Source organism: Zalophus californianus, chromosome 3 (genome assembly GCF_009762305.2).
Source record: "Zalophus californianus isolate mZalCal1 chromosome 3, mZalCal1.pri.v2, whole genome shotgun sequence".
Taxonomy (NCBI): domain Eukaryota; kingdom Metazoa; phylum Chordata; class Mammalia; order Carnivora; family Otariidae; genus Zalophus; species Zalophus californianus.
In genome coordinates, this window is record NC_045597.1 from 72,101,776 (window position 1) to 72,118,819 (window position 17,044).

Here is a 17,044-nt window from a genome sequence, read left to right on the forward strand (position 1 = left end):
CCAAGCCTTGGAGGTGATCGAGGCGTGTGCATTTTAGGTTCACAAGTAATGAAGCAGTTCACTGTTGGAGATAAAGGGGAAGTCCCTCTTCTAGCCCCTTCTTTAACAGGAAAATAGCAAGAGGGGAAAATTAGAGTAGAGCTCACTTTGGAACTTGGTAGCTTAGAACCAAACTCCCACCTATTAGGGTTTGCCCGCGTGGGTGTGCGGCTGTGTGTATGTATGTGTATGTATGTATGTGCACTGACTTTCTCCTCCCTGTATAAATGGCGCAGTCCATCTGAACCTCAGGGGTGGGGGCTTTTCCTAGTTCATTTTTGCTAAATGACTCAAAGGCGCCGTCCCCTCACGCTCCACCCCCTGCAGACTTGACACCGCCACCCACCGTCTTTGCAGGTACCCTTCCTGCCGCTACTTCCCGTCCTGAGCATCTTTGTGAACGTCTATCTCATGATGCAGCTGGACCGAGGCACGTGGGTCCGCTTTGCAGTGTGGATGCTGATAGGTACGTGAAGTCATGGGTTTCACTGTGACGGCGTCTCTTGGAGGCCCCCCGAACCCAGTCCCTGAGCCTGTGCCATATAGCTCATTTGTCTTTCCTGCAATTTGGCTGGATGCCTAGCCTCTCTTGTTTCCAGTCTCAAAACGTAATGAAAACACATGTAGGTCCGCGGTTTTCTCTCAATAAGGAGCTCCTAGTAGATCGTGGGTCCTCCCCTCCCTTTAAGATACTTTTCATTTTAATAGCTCTTGCCTGAACTAGTTATGTCATTGCTAGAGTTGAAGGTAATGAGAGAGAGGCGATGAGTCTGCTGTTGACCAAGCACCAGTTCATCTCCCCCCACAGGGGAAAGCCTGGGCTGTGCCTCCCTAGCCCAGCCAGCACCTGCCCACTGGCCCATGTGGGAGGTTAGGGGGTCACCGTTTGGGTGCTGGTCCTTTTGTAGGCTGCCCATGGCCCACCCCCTCCCTGGGTATCCAACCCCAAGAATTGTAGGAAATGGACTCGGGCTCCTTCCTCAGTGCTGATGACCAGGGAGCGGGCCTTGCCTCTCACCCCTCAGTGTCACTGACAAGAGCTGTAACCCCAGGACTGTGTTTCTGCCGAAGCCCTCAGCCCTGGGTCACCATACTTGGGGGCAGATAGCTGCCGCCTCGAGATCCTTCTCTGTAGGCCCCACATTGTCTGCAAAGTGTGGCCTGAGGCTGGTTCGACAGACATCCCCTGCAGAGCCTTTCTGTGAGAGAGTTGGCTCAGGGTGTGCAGTGGTGTATGATCAGTATACATTCCTCCAGACCTGGTGGCTTATTCCCTGGTGGAGGTGGACAACACCTGCTTCTAAGCATCCCAGATGTGAGCTCCTGGGCTCCAAGCCATTAGCTTATTTCCAGAGCTTTTTGTGGCTGAGCCCTTCCTTTGAGGCCTGCTCTCCTTGTGTCTCTGGCACAAGGGTGGCCTCAGGGCAACGTGGGCTGTAGTCCTTGAGTGGCGCAGATGGTTCGAAGCTCAGTTCTCTGGGCCCCACCACAGACCCTTGAAGTCCCGGACACTGGAACGGACTGAACTCCTGTGTTATACACACTTGCAGGCAACTTGAATGCCGCCTCCCGTCTGACAGTCACATATGTAGAGAAAACAGAGACGGTGGGGACTCCGGAGGCCTTGCGAATAGCCTGGGGAGCCGTGGTGCCCATTGGAAATCCCACCCTGGCAGGGAACAGGACGACCCCACCAGTGGCCATGGGGCACCAACCAGGTGGCCAATGGATGAAGCTGCAGGAGCAGCACCTCTCCCGGGGTCCCCAGCCTGGCTGCTCAGTGTGTAGCTCGGGAACCGGCCCGGTGGGAGGCTCTCCAGAAGGGAGTGTGCCTGCACCGCATCTCGAAGAGGCGAGATGGCCACTTCTGCTGATTGTAGTTGAAGAGTCATGTCGTTTCTCCAGATACTTTGGGAAGTTGGCCCACGAGGGCTGCTTGCGCTGGGTTCAGGCCTGGGACAGGCAGCATGGAGAGGCTTTCCTGGGAGCCGCGTGATGGACCCAGGCCTGCTCTGCCTACTGTGTTCACATGTGCTCTCTGCTCTTGGCCTACAGGCTTCATCATCTACTTTGGCTATGGTTTGTGGCACAGCGAGGAGGCGTCCCTGGCCGCCGACCAAGCAAGGACTCCTGATGGCAATTTGGACCATTGCAAGTGACACGCAGCCCAGCCCCCAGAGGTGGCAGCAGCCCTGAGGGATGCCCACAGAGGTCCTGGGAGCACCTCATTCTCTCCACCAGTGCATCAGGACCCACCCACATCTACAAAGCCCCCATGCAGCAGAAGGTGCAGCTACTTGAAATGCAGCCTCAGCCCACAGCCTGTGTGTCCTGCCTAGACTCGCTCTGCGGCAGGTGCACAGGGGCCCGTCACCTCGGACAGCTCCCTGGCGGGGGGCCACTTGGCTGCAGCTGGCCACTGTGGCTCCTAACATCCCTCTGAACACAGAAAGCAGCCCCCGTCCCCGCCAGCTCCATGCCCATGCTGCTGTGTCCTCAGGCAGAATGGAGGTCACTGTTTCTTGTCACCTTGGGGAATCCGGGCCTCCCTCCCCGGGGACCATGCTGGTATTGAAAATGTGTACACTCCAGACTCTCAGTAGCCATCTCCCCACTTGGCCCCAAAGGCTGACTGTAGAGGCAAGGGGAGTACTCCAAAACATATGTCCCAGAGCCAAAGGACAGCAGTTTACTTTAAAAAGGAAGAGCAAGACTGGTTTCCTTCTCCCACTCCTGTTCTCTGGGTTGCTTCCCGAAGAGGTCGTGAGGACTGTGAGCTCTCCCCTCCTTCCCCTTCCAGGCAGGGGTTCGCTCTGACATCGGACAGAACCGCGCATACCCCAGCGGCAGTACTGAGGGCAGGCGTTTCCATCACTGACAGGGAAGAAGGGAGCGCCACTGTGGGAACAAGGCAGGAGGGCCATCTCCACCCCTCACACCTGAGCGCGGGGACCTGACCTCCCTCAGCCACACTCTCTCTTTCCAGGCCTGGGCCGGTTCTGGCTGCTTCTGGTATCTCGCACCAGTGGCTGTGTGCCCTGAGTAACTGGAGCATGGCACTGCATTCATGTGAGACTGGCCTTAGATTAGCAGAGCTTTAGAACACTGTTTTCTAGGGTCTTTGCCAGTCACTAAATCCTGCCCTCTGATGCTTGCGGGTCAGCGTCTTGAGTCTTTTAAGGTTCTCAAGGCAGGTGTCTGCTCATTTTGAGGTGACAGTGCCAGTCCCCCAGCTGCTTCTGGCCTCTGACATGATCTGTTTGGCCCCCCTCTTAGATAGAACCAAACTGAGTCCTCCTGTTAGCATCTGTGAATCACTCCAAATTAAGTTGGCGCTTAGGGTTAACTTGGAAAATGGCCAAATATTTGCTCGGTGTGTTGTTGAGAGCATGGGGTCCACACATGAGAATTTGAGGTCATATTGCTGTCCCTATCATGTATGTGTTGTCCAAACGTTGTGGGTTTGTGTCTGGGTTCGTAACCCGGCCCTGGACCTCTTGCCTCCATAACTCAGAGAGCCTGCTTGGGTGCCCGCATGCAGCGTGCACGCTCCCTCCCTCCCGGGCCCTGCAGCACCCCGCACTCACACCGGCTCTGCAGAGAGGAGCCCGAGGAAACAAGAACGCTGATGCAGTCTTCCTTCCGATGAGAGTGTATCTTGGGAGACGGAAGGGCCCTGCATGGATGGGAGGGGAGGGAGGAAGACACCCCAGAAAATGTAAATGCTGCTTTTGAAGCTCAGACTCCCATTTCATCCCCCTCCAGCCTTTGACACAAATCTGGTAGAAAGAAGCCTGGTAAATTGACGGCACTTGTCTGATCTCCCTCAGTAGGTTCAGAGAGAATTGCAAGAATTCGTGGAACCGCCGAACGGCAGGGTCGGTCAGTGGAGGGCTGGTGGGCGAGTGACCCAAGGGCTTGGCCTCTGCCACAGGCCCTGATCACCTGCCTGGAGGCTTTATTCTAAATATCATTTGTGAATGTTACAGAGGGAGGAACATAAGAGCTCAAAACATGGGTTTCCAAAGAAAGGTATTTAAATTTATGTAGATTGGTGCTGTACAATATTTTGATAAATATTAACTTATTTTGTTGGGGTTTTGGTTGTCTGCTGTGTTCTTAGGGTTTGTTAGGTATTTGTTTGCTTGATTTGTCTGTTATTTTCCCACATAGGCAAAGAGAACTTGAGGGAAAGAGAGTGTCCGACAAAAGTGTAGGGGAGAGAGAATTTTTTTTTACTTTAATTTCTTTTTCTGGCTGAAATAGCTGTGCAAGACAGCATGCAACAGACTGTGTATACAGCTGACATTTCAGCTGGCAACATGTATCCTACCAGCTGACAAGGTGTGTTTCCCTGAGACCATCCCGTGGAATGAGAAGCTCCTGGCGCGTGAGGGTCCTCACCCCGAAGTGGGAGGTGCCTCCGGAAGGCTCACCAGCTCAGGAGTGAGAAGCCCCTGCCCCCTCCCCTGTCAGGGGGAGGGCCCCCCACTTAGAAAAGGACACCTGAAGGTGCCACAGAGAAATCGTTCCCGTGGTCCCTGTGCTTTTATTGAGATTAACTTTTGTGCAGTTGCCAGGGGTTTTTCTCTTCTGTTTACGAGGATGGTGGTGTAAGGAACGGTGTTGATAGGCTTTTTCTTATCCCATCCTTCATTCCTTCCCCAGAAATACACACATACACACATGCATATACACACAGGCAAGAAATAACCACCAGAAGTGCCCAACAATTGGCCTCCCAAACCCCCAAGCAAGAATATGATTCTCGGTTTCGTGGCTTGGCCAGTATTTTCCTAAATCATCAGAAATTCCACACTTCTAGAGACATGCCCTTTGGAAATACTGTGTCTGCTTTTATCTGTGGCCCAGCCCCAAATACCCACATTGGAAAGACCCATTTGTGTCAAGTAAGCACTCCTTCCTGCCTCCCGTATCCCCCCCGCCCCGCCCTTTATGTTTTTTTGACCCCGTAAAGACTCACAAAGAGGCTAGCAGCGGAGCCCCAGGACCTCTGCTGAAGAGTGAGGGGTGTTCGGGGTCTCCAGGGAAGTAGTCAGGCCCCATGGGCCAGTGAGGCTGAGCCTGCTTCCAGGAGGGGACCTTGGGCAGGAGATTGGAGCTCTGCACACCCGTCACCCCACCCCACTGGCTCACACCCCTTCCGCCCAACTTGGGGCCCGATTTGTTTTTCCAAACCAATAGGAGTGGATAGGGCCATCTTTCCTAGGGTGTTTTGGAAAGACTCTAAATCGATACTGTTGTCAGAATCCCCCCTCCCTGCAGCTCCCCTACTTGTGGTTTTGTTCCACTGAGTCATCTCTATCAAGAGATCAGCCTTCTGGTCCCGTGTGCTGGTGCCGTGGTTGGGCTATCACAGGCCTCCCGCCTGCCCTGTGTGCACTCTGGGGGCTTCCCCCACCCCTGGCTCCTGAGGCTCTGGCACACCCCCTTCTGCACTTTGGGCGCAGCCTGTGTGTGCACCCGGTTGAGACCCCTGGTTCTTGCTTGTTGGGCTTTGTGGATGGCAGCGGGCATGAACTGGGTTATACGCTGTCCTCCTGCCACTGAGCAGGTGTTCCGAGCTGAGTGAGTTTCTGTAGTCTGCGTAGGATGGCCTCTAGCCTGACACCAGACACAGCCTTGAGTACAGGGTCAGAGGCTGGGTTCCTTGGGTGAGTGTGGACATGCCTTAGAAAGGCCCGCCAGCCAGGATGTAGGCGGGCTCACCGGCATTCCGGGGGCATCACCGGGGGAGGGTACCTGCTGGTGCTGTGCCGGGGCCGTCTTCTCCGCGTGTCTCCCTTTCACACTTCTCATAAAAGCTGAGCTTTCTGTCAGCACCCGAGAGCCATCACCACAAAGACGGGAGTGAGGCCTCTTGGCGCCAGGCCCCATCACCAATGTGTTCTAGCGTGGATGGGCGCGTTTGCGGCACGTCCACACTCTGCCGGCCATAGGTGTGCGATGCTTGTGTGCTTGTGTGTGGAATTGTTAGAGTTCCCAGCAGGTGGAACTAAATATATGTTATGTGTGGTTGTTATGTATAACTTAAGATATATGTTTGACATCATAATGAGAGTATTGTATGTAAGGCTCCTCAGGGAGAATGAGATCTACATTTTGTCAGACTCTTACGGACTTTTTTGGTAATGAAATGCTTTATTGATTCAGTGGTGCAAGAAGCTGCACTCCATATTTCATCATCATAGTTATGATGCCTGATGGGTTTTTATGGCCAAAAAAAAAGTCAACTGACTTTGATATTCGTCACTATAACCCAGAGTCTTTTTGTGCCCATTGCTTCATTGAGTGGCAGTGCTCTTTCAAGAGGGACGCGGACCGGCCAAGGGTTATCAAGGAACCCCCCCGGATGACCCTGTAAGTGTGTTGAACTGCCGGCTGAAAACCCCCGCCATGAGATAAAGACCTTGGCGGTGAAGTCCAACAAATTGATCTTCTCAGGGTTATGAGCAGGGTCGGGAAGCGGGGCTAGGAAGATGCGCTTTGACTTTGTTAATTTATTAACAAGGTATATGATTTTGTGTTTCTCGATGACAAACTTTTTTAAGTTTGGGACTTATTTTCGATTTGAGAAATTGTAATATATATTTAAAGTAAGTTTCCCGCTTAAGTTGTGCCTTTCAGCATCAATGGGTCTAAGAAGCACAGAGGGTGATGATCCCAATGAGGGCTGGTTTATTATCAAACCTGCATAGCTGTGGTTTCTCCAGCAAACTTTTTCTTCTACTGAACATGGAGCCATTATTAAAAGAATTGTGTTTATTATCTAAATTGTATAATATTTTTTTGCTTGTTTGATGTTCTATTTTTCTAATAGTTTTCTTATAGTTTCTTATAATTGTGATACTAGATTTAGATTCTGATGCCCACTGCAAACCAGGCTGTCTCTGCTGGCCCCTCCTGTTTTTATCTGAAGGACAAGCATAGATGTCCATCGCCTTCAAAAAATGTGAAACTCTGCTATGTATCCCATTTTTGCTGACAACACTGTATGTTGACAACTTCCTACTATATGTTGTAAAATCAAATTATTTTGTGGTACATTATCTCATGCTTCCGCAAACTCTAATAAATTCTTTCTATGGCTTCAGCATGCAGAGTGTGATCTCAAGAATTGCAGCAGCTCTCGGCGGGGTCCCCAAGCTTTGGCAGTGCCCCACAGAGAGTTCCAGATCCCGCCCTTTGCTCCTTCAGTATTCTCCTGTTTCCCCACAGCCGGATCTTGTAATGTCTCATTTTCCTTCAGCCATTTGGTGCAAATGCTCATTCCAAGGACTAGCACCTCAACCAGGGGATCCCCCCAGACCTCACTTAGGATCCTCTCATGCAACTCCCCCCGCCCCGCCCCCCACTCCTTCCAGACTTGGCTTGGGTTTGAGCGGGGACATCTTCGCACCCAGGTTGCTGCCAGCCAAGGGCATAAAGCTGCTCATCTGCCAAAGCACTTGGGTGCCTGGGCAGCCAAACCGCCTTGCACCAGGCACCCCTTAGCCCTGCCCTTCCCTCCACACACACCGTCTGTCGCGGAGGATGGGGTGTGGGGAGGATTGTAGCTGTCCCAGTAATTGCCTCTCCTTCCCCCATTTCCCCCTTGAGGAAGGAAGCGTTTTCTTGCACGGGAGGCAGACTCAGTCCAGTGGTCTTAACTCTCAGATGCTACCAAGCAGTGATTCGGTGACCACACTGGGAAGTGTGTTGCCCTCGGAAGACAAGGCCCACCAACCTGGGCGTGTTCTCAGTGGACATCCCGGTCCTAGGAGAGCAGGGCAGGGGCGCTGCGCCCGGCTTCACACCAGGCTTACAGGAGGAGACTCTGTCGCACCCCCACCCCCCCATCTCACGTCCGTCCGCCACCGTCCGCCACTCGGCCCCACAGAGCTTGGACTGTGTGCAGCCTCCCCGCTCCGGGGCCGGGCTGTGCCGTGAGGCCGGGGCCGCAGGCTGGCAGGAGGCCGCTCTGTCGCCCCCCCAGGCGGACCCCCGCGAGCGATCTCCCCGTTAGAGGTTCTGCTGACGGCTTGCCGGCGCCGGGGAGCCCAGCGTGGGGGTGTGGGCCCCGGGGAGTGGCCACGCGGGGAGGTCGCGGCCCGCCCGAGCGCGTGGGCTAAGAGCCACCTCCAGCACGAGGCGGAGCTCGGTTCCCGCGGCGCCGCAGCGCCACCTAGCGGCCGGCACGGCGCGGGGCGGGCAGCCCGAGGAGCCCCCCCCGCCCCCCGCCCCAGCCCCGTCTCAGCCATTTCTTAGGGAACCCCGAGCCCCGACACGCGATTCCAGTCGGGAGCAAGCTTTCCCTCGCAATTTGGTTATGAAACACTTCTGGGGAATCAAAAGCTGCCCCCAGACAGCTTGGCATCGGCAGCACCTAGGAATCCTCCGCAACTCCTCACCAGGCTACAGCCTGGGAGACTGCAGCTGCCTCTTGCAGCCCAGGCTTGCACGACCACCAAACAGAGCCAGGAGGGTTGGGACGTCAACTGTGGGTAACCCTGTCTGCCCCTCTTCAAAAGGGAACAGTTTCATTTTACCAAACTCCGGCTGCCCACTGAGCCGGAAAGGCGGCTATTGAATAAAATGCAATGTGAGTAAAGGCTCAGTGAATAAAACAGGCACCGCTGTTGCTAATGCAGGCAGCTCTTCCGCCAACTCGGTCAGCACCTAATCCCGGTGGCTTGGGACTGAGCTGGGGAAGAGAGACCTCAAGCAGGTTGGACTTTCCCATGGATGCTTTGAGTTTTTGCTCCTTGAAACAATGAGGTTACTGAGTGCCTGCGCTCTACAGTGTGGCAGGGGAGGGGGGACCGCATCTCGGCCCCGCCACATTAATTTGGGTGCGGCTTAAAACAAGAAAGCACTCTGCAGACAGCAGCCGCTGTGCAGGGACGGCTTGCTCGGGGCTCTGGGAGTGGGTGCCCCCGGCCTGCTGCCGTGGTCAGAAGGCGCAGAGCACCAGGCAGGGCCCTTGGTCACATGCAGCAGGGTGGTCCCGGCTTACAGCTGCACACCATCCGATTCCCGCTTGGTGCTGGCCCTGGCAAAACTCGGAGATGTGTCAGTGAGGCAAACAAGCCTGTCCCTCCTGAGCACATCTTCCCTCCATGCAGAGGGGGAAGAACTGAGCTGGGTGCTCAGAAACCCCAGGTTTTTGTTTCAGGAAGTTTAAGAGAAGCGACCAGTTAGCAAACTTAAGTGAATGAACTCCCTTTGTCTTACCAACCAGGACAGCCTACTAGCCTTTGGCGGTGTTTTTGTTTTTTTAAATATTATGGCCCAACTCTCCAGTGGGCAGGGCTCTGACTCTTGAGGACCATGGATGCAATGACAGGGTATGGTCCCCAAGTCGTTGCTTGATGGCCGGACATTGATGTTGCATCATGCGGCACCAGCCATGAGACCAGCTTTCAACTCCAGTAGCAGGGAGGAAGTATCCAGCTTGGAGGTTTCTACCTGCGCTTACCTCCTCCACCACTCCCTTCTAGATGCATGGGGTGGTGGGCTGTACCAGGGTCCTTGGCACAGAGGAGGTGACTGAGTGAGTTGCCTTCAAAGATCTCCTCTGCCTGCTGCAAGTTACCTGCGGGAAGGGGACGCGGTTCTCTGCAGAGGAAGCCAGCGCTAACCTCTTTTCCTACACGTGCCAGTGGGTGAGTCACTAACCTGCTCTTCTGTGAAGTGGAGGTGCTGACGGGTGCCTTGTTTACCTCATGTGGAGGGGGAAGGACAATGGGAAGTGGTTGTCATAGAAGTGGAGGGCACAAGACACCCCCCGAAAGAAACAAACAGTTTGGGACAGGTTGATGAGATTAAGATCATTAATCAATAAGTAGTCATCATCAACGATCTGGAGGCGTGGGTGATTCAGAGGGGGACTGTGGTGTTCCTCTCACGTCCTGAAGTGACTCGTGATTTATCTCCTGCAAAAGGTCTCTTGTTCAGCAGCTGTCCGGGAGGGCAAGCTTGCTGGGGTCTCTCTACAGTAGCTGCCACTCCCACATGCCCTGCAAAACCACCACGGGGAGCTGGCCGACCCGGGGGGCTCCCTTGGGACCCCAGGAAGGGGCAGGCCCCTGTGGACACTGCAGGGTCGGGCTGGCCAACCTGAGGCAGGTGAAGGGTGGGGGCAAGTGCTTTCAGGTAGAAACGGGTGTCCCGGCAGCACTTGGGGGTGTTATAGGGAGAGCTACAGAGCTCTCCAGGGTCCTGTGTTCCCCTCACCCTGTCCCCCAGCCCCTTGGTTGGGGGAAAAGCCTCTTGTTAAGGAACTGCATGATGGTGGCCATTGTTGCTCGAGACAAAGGTCTGTGATTATCCAAATAAAACTGATGGGATTTTAGGACACACCAAGCTCTCTTTGGGGTGGAAACACATACCTGTTCAGGTCTGAATTTGAAATCAGTGGTGAGGGGACCGTACTCAGTCTTTTGTGTCCTTTTCCAACTGACTCTAGCCCACTTCCCTGCTCCCTGCCTTGGATCCCCAGCCTCCATTTCCTGAAGCCCGAGAGGGCCAGGCTGACAGGTACATCAAGTGCATATCACAGAAGGTCCCTCAAGTTCATTTTAATATGCTTCAAACACAAATATGCAACACAGAAACTGTAGGGGCCAGATAAATAATGTGTGACCCCATTCAAATAATCACCAAGTGTGCCGCCAGCCCAGCAGCCCCCTCCCGTCCCCGGACACCCCATTCCCCCCCAGAACCTCATCCAGCATGTGGTGGGCCGGGGTGGGTGCAGGGCTCAGACATGTCTCCCAAACACCAGGAAGAGGCTGGTGAGGTTTGGCGGGTCCAAGGCAGGTGGGGAGGCTGTAGCATCGGAATGTGGGAACCACTCCAGCCCGGGAGGTGGATGACCAGGAGACTTCCACATCGAAAGGGGTCCAGGTCCTAATGGGGAGGGGGCGGGGGTGCGGAGGGGGCACAGCGGCTGCCATCCCCCATGTTTCAGGATAGGAGCAACACGTGGTGGGTGTCCATGATGAAGGAACGAAGCCAGGGCAATGTGGGAATTAGCTCAAGTACCCAAGGGCAGGGCTGGTGAGGGCAAAGCTTTAGTCCACCTAGTGAGGGGTTACTTAGTTCTAACATCACTACGACTTTGACTGCAATAGGCTAACACACTGTAGCACATTCTAACGTAACACTGACATCTGTATTGCTGTGTAACGGCATTTAGCAGGTGTCCTTATGGTAGCGGTTCCTAACGGGCGGAGCCGAGCTACCGCCGAACGAGCGTTTTTGCAGGTGGTGCCTGCTAATAGAATAAATAATTGTGTATTTAGTCAACGTGGCATGATCTACTCTAATGGAATGCCCAACTCAATATCACAACATCATGCAGAGCCGCTAAAGGAAAAAAGACATGTTTCTTCAATGGGGATCTACTGTGTATGTCCCGAGGATGGGCAAAGACCCTTGGAGGTTTGCTAGAAGTGAGATGTCCCTGAGGCCAACAAGCCCAACCTTGACTCACACAAGGAATACAGACCAGGCCTGTCTTCGGACTGGCTGCACGTGTGCCGAGCAGGCAGGGCCCAGGGCCCCATTTCCTCCTGGCTCCGTGGCTCTGGCACATGGAGCATCCCTGTGTGAGTCCGCTTGCCTCGGGCAGGCTTGGAGGCAGCCCTGTGCTCAGGACCATTCTCAGGGGCCATCGGTAGAAAGTGCAGGGTCTTTGTCACGAACAGGAAACAAAGGCATCATTAATGTCACCATATCAACTGTTAAAACTACGTCTCTTTTTGTGTGTCATGCTCCTACCGTTCCACAGCACTACGGGGGGAGCGTCCGTTCACATTCTACGTCTATCGTTTCCGAGACAAATGCCAGTCCAGGAGCCAGGGACCGCTGGCTGGCCATTCCACAGGGCTCCTCCGTCTGGAAGAACCTCCGGGGCCTAAGAAGGGACCGCTGGCAGCTGTGGTACAGCTTGGTCATCGGGCAGAAAATATGCCTGGCTTTTGTGGGAGGTCATGTGATGGTCGAGCACAGCTGGGAACGGATCCCCCAGGATGGAAGAGTCGGCATTCTGGAAGCCCCTGCTAGAACCCCTGAGCCATCTCAGTGTACACTGACGGGGTCGAGTTATAGAACCAAACTGATGGGGGGTTGGTTGCCTATGAAACGGGGACCTGCGGGTCATCTTTTGGTGGGTTGACCATTTAGAGAATTGCATCGGAGCACACCACATGGGGCTGCCAGAGGACGCTTTCCTACTCAGTGCTCTGTCAAAAGACAGATCCTATCAGCAATTTGCCTTCTGGAGGATGGAGCAGGGATGGTCTTGGCCAACTCCAAGGTCATCCTCACCCTCACTCCAGAAGGTCATGCTCCTCCGTATTTTCCCGCGGGTGCAGTAGCTTAATGACGGATTCCAAGATGCCACTTAGGGAAAAAAGCAAAACTTGTGTTTACAAGACTGTAGATGATTCACTGTCATGAGTATCATCTGCAAAACTGTTAAACCCCTCAGGGTTTCCCACTGCTATCCCTTAGGTGCTCACGACAAGAGTATTAATTAAAACTTGTGAATGGAATAATAGTGACCTCACATCATGTTGACTAAGAAGCTGACTGTTCCAAAGGCAGTTACCGTTCACAAATCGCTGGTGTTTGTATTAGAGTACCACTTGGTGGTAGGTTGAAAGGCGCTTCTTCTCTGTATCTTTTTTTTTTTTCCTTTTTCTATTTTGGGTAGAAATATTCCTGGGAAGCTAGATAGAAATGCATTTTCACATCCCAATAATTCTTAGGCACAAGTTAGAAAACTGCTGACCTTCACTAAAATATGTCAGCACTTCATGTTATAAAAAATGCAATTCAGAACCGCTCATGTGTATATACGTGTATCTAAATATACACACATATCGGTGCAGTACACAATGATTATTCAATGTATATTCAAAACTGAGCTACTTGTAACTAACCTGAAATTCTGCAGTGAAAGTTCATTGCTTAAGAACAGTTGGAGTTTCTTTCTTTTGGCTCTACCTACGGTCAAACGTTTGCACATCAGACACTACTGTTTACATTCTCCTAAGTGCAACACCGAGACAGTCTTATATGAGGATCAGAAGAGGACTTTGCTTAGGATGCAGCTAGGCAGCTACTGAGCATGCGCGCAGGGCCAGCCACGGGCCGGCCCCTGGTCCTGACTCCCTCCGGGTGGAACCACCGGGTGGACGTGGACGTGGACGGGAGCCACGGCTCCCGCAGGCTGCGTGGTGCGGCGTCATCTGGGAGTTGTGCTGACTCTGGCGGGAGAGGAAGGCCCCGAGGAGGAGCCGCGGTAAACAGGGGACGTGGGGGAGAGTTTAACCGGGCTGGTTGGGTCTCCAGTTTGGAGCTTCCACAGCAGCTCTTCGTTGGTTCGGCTCAATCTCTTCTTCTCCTGGGTTTCCTTCTCGACATATTCCTGCAGATTAGCATTTTCCTCCGACAGCTGTCTGCATGAGGAGAACAAGAAACAGTCAGGTAGCAATCCTGCCGGGAGGCACTGAACGGGAGATTCACCCCGCGCGTGGGCTCGGGGCAAGGGAGGAGGCGGTAGCGCCTGCGGGAGGACAGGGACAAGTGCGACCACGGTGACCAAGAGCCATGGGCCGAAATGTGATTTCCACTTGTCCCACGGACCCATCCGTCCCCAGTCGTCTCCCAGTCCCTCTGCCCCGTCAGCGGAGGGAGGTGCTAGTTGTCCACTGGACAGAGCAAATGCTGAAGGCAGAAGAGGAAAGGAGGGAAGTGGGGAGCTGGGTGGATGTGCCGCCCAGGAGGCTCAAAGAGAGTGGCGACCAACACTAAGGACAGCACAGGGACAGTGCCGTCAGCCAAAGGACTCTCCGGGCCTCCCTGCCCCTGGCTCGGGGCTCCATGGTAGCAACTGCCTTCCGCTGCTGCAAATGCCGATCTGTGCATCTGCCCGCCGGCTGGACGGGGAGCCCTCGGGAACAGGGACCAGAGCCTTCTTTGAATCCTCAGCATCCAGCCTGGTGTCTGGCACATAACAGATGCTCGGTTAATGTTTGTTGAGAAGGGATGCTAAATGAAAACTGAATCAAGGCATCCTGGGCCGCCTGTCAGGAAGTGTGAGTTGCTCGCTTTGTTGCATTTTGTAGCTGGATGGACCTAGCCCGGGAAGCCAGTTCACTTGGGTAAAGCCTGGACTTGCTCTTTGGACCAGGGTGCCTTTGTGATTTCCCGGTGACGTGCAATGGCTCAGGTCGAGCAGAGGCTCCAGCTCCCCCTGGGGGAGGGGGTTGACGGACCTACTGCCCCTGCACAGTCTCTCCTGTGAACCTCTGGGGTGGGAACGAACTGCCGGCACCCCGAGTTCAGTTGTGGAGGCAACGTGTGTGAATGTGTGCAAGTATATGCGTGTGACCTGGGAGGGGGGTGCACACAAGAGTGTGCAGGCATTCGAGGGAGCATGACTGCAAGTCTGGGAGCGGGCACACGAATGGGCAGGTGTGTGACAGGAAGCACAAGTATGTATGTGAGTGTGCGTGTGTGCACAGGTGTGTGCATCAGAGGGTGACACAGGCGGTTCCAATAAGGAGTACAGGTGAGTAGTGGGCCAGGGCTCAGGCATGGGTCTCACGGAGAGGGCTCTGTCCTCCTGGATGAAATGCAGGCATGCCTCATTGTATTATGTTTCACTTTGCTGCACGTGGCAGATACTGTGTTTTTTCTAAGTTGAAGGTTTGTGGCAGCCCTCAAATGCCACGTGTCCAACGGCCTTTGCTCACTTCACGTCTCTACGTCACATTTTGGTAATCTTTGCAATATTTCAAACTTTTTCATTATTATTGTATTTGTTATGCTGATCTGTAATCTGTGATCTTTGATGTTACTACCGTAATTGTTTTGGGGTGCCATGAACTGCACCCGTATAAGATCGCAAACTTAACCAATTACTGTTGTGTGTGTTCTGACCGCTCTGTTGACCAGGCTTTCCCCATCGCTCTCCCTCTCCTTGGGTGTCTCCCTATTTCCTGAGACACAACAATATTGAAGTCAGACCGATGAATAACCCTATGGTGGCCTCTAAGTGTTCAAGTGAAAGGGAGAGTTGCACACCTCTCACTCTAAACCAGAGCTTAGTGAGGAAGTCATGATGAAGCCTTGATAGGCTGACAGCTGGGGTCTCTCATGCCAAACATCAGCCAAGCTGGGAGTGTGAAGGAAAGGTTCTTGAGGGACATTAAAAGTGCTGCTCCGGTGAACACATGAATGATAACAAAGAGAAACAGCCTTACTGCTGAGGTGGAGAAAGTTCGAGTGGTCTGGAGAGGAGAGCAAACCAGCCCCAGCATTCCCGTAAGCCGAAGCCTAATCCAGAGCAAGGCCCTAGCTAGCTCTCTGTAATTCTGTGAGGGCTGAGAGAGGTGAGGAGGCCGCAGAAGGAAAGTCTGAAGCCGGCAGAGGTTGGTTCACGAGGTTGAAGGAAAGAAGCCAGCTCCACAACAGAAAGCACAAGGTGAAGCAGCAAGGGCTGGTGGAGAAGCTGCAGCAAGTTCTCCAGAAGGTCCATCTACAATAGCATGGAGGTGGCTACACTCCACGACAGGCTTTCAGTGTAGACGGGACAGCCTTCTCCTGGGAGAAGATGCCATCGAGGACTCACAGCTCCAGAGGAGAAGTCAGTACCCGGCTTCAAAGCTTCAAAGGACAAGCTGACTCTCTTGTTAGAGGCTAATGCAGCTGGTGACTTGAAGCTGATACCAATGCTTACTGACCATTCCAAAAATCCTAGGGCTCTTAAGAATTAAGCTAAACTGAGTGCCTGGGTGGCTCAGTTGGTTAAGTGTCTGCCTTCGGCTCAGGTCATGATCCCAGGGTCCTGGGATCGAGTCCCGCATCGGGCTCCCTGCTCAGCGGGGAGGCTGCTTCTCCCTCTGCCCCTCCCCCTTCACTCATGCTCTCTCTCTCTCTCTCTCTCAAATAAATAAAATCTTTTAAAAAAAAAGTACACTGAGCACTGAGTAATATATGGAATTGTTGAATTGCTACATTGTATACCTGAAACAATATAACACTCTATATTAAATATACTGGAATTAAAATTCTTTAAAATAAAAGATAAATAAAAAGAAACACATTTCATGAGGCTAATGATCTCATGGTGATTCTCTGATGGATCTGGGCAAAGAAAATTGAAAACCTTCTGGAAAGGATTCACCATTCTACACGCCATTAAGAACATTCATGATTCATGGGAAGAGGTCAAAATATGAACGTTAACAGGAGTTTGAAGGAAGTTGATTCCAACCCTCGTGGATGACTGAGGGATTCAAGACTTCAGTAAAGGCAGTGACTAACTGCATTTGTGGTGGACATAGCAAGAGGACTAGAATTAGAAATGGAATTGGGGGTGGGGGGTGGGGGTGTGGGCAAAACAGATGAAGGGGAGAGAGAGGGACAGGCTTCCAGCTGTGGAATGAGTAAGTCACGGGATGAAAGGCACAGCACAAGGAGTACAGTCAATGGTGTTGGAACAGTGTTGTGTGGTGGCAGATGGGAGCTCCATTTGTGGGGAGCACAGCAGAATGTACAGACTTGTCTACTTACAAAGTTGTACACTTGAAACTAATGTAACATTGTGTGTCAACTCTACTTGAATTGAAAAATAAATAAATAAATGGAGCCTGAAGATGGATCCGTCTCATGATCAAACTTGAACGGATAAGGAGTTGCTTCTCATGGACGAGCCAAGGAAGTGGTTTCGCGAGATGGAATCGGCTGGTGAAGACACCGTGAAGACTGTTGAAATGACCACAAAGGATTTGGAATATGACATCAATTTAGCTGACAAAGCAGCAGCAGGGTTTGAGAGGATTGACTCCGTTTTGGAAGAAGTTCTACTGTGGATGAAATGCTGTCAAACAGCATCACACGCTACAGAGGAATCATTTGTGAAAGGAAGAGTCAATTGATGTAGCAAACTTCATTGTTGTTTTAAGAAATTGGCACAGACTTCTCCAGC

General features: G+C 52.9%; 2 protein-coding genes across 11 annotated transcripts in view; one reads left to right on the forward strand and one right to left on the reverse strand.

The window, feature by feature from the left end:
- Positions 1–7,150, forward strand: part of SLC7A1 (solute carrier family 7 member 1) — a 78,554-nt gene extending 71,404 nt beyond the window's left edge. For all 3 annotated transcript variants that reach the window (XM_027589354.2, XM_027589353.2, XM_027589355.1), the window contains 2 exons: positions 397–505; positions 2,095–7,150. In XM_027589354.2, the coding sequence (XP_027445155.1) occupies positions 397–505; positions 2,095–2,198 (213 nt within the window). In that variant the 3' untranslated portion in view covers positions 2,199–7,150. The remainder of the gene's footprint in view (positions 1–396; positions 506–2,094) is intronic.
- A 3,449-nt stretch (positions 7,151–10,599) lies between these two features.
- MTUS2 (microtubule associated scaffold protein 2) overlaps positions 10,600–17,044 on the reverse strand; it is a 594,294-nt gene continuing 587,849 nt past the window's right edge. For all 8 annotated transcript variants that reach the window (XM_027590976.2, XM_027590979.2, XM_027590973.2 and 5 more), the window contains one exon: positions 10,600–13,508. In XM_027590976.2, the coding sequence (XP_027446777.1) occupies positions 13,295–13,508 (214 nt within the window). In that variant the 3' untranslated portion in view covers positions 10,600–13,294. The remainder of the gene's footprint in view (positions 13,509–17,044) is intronic.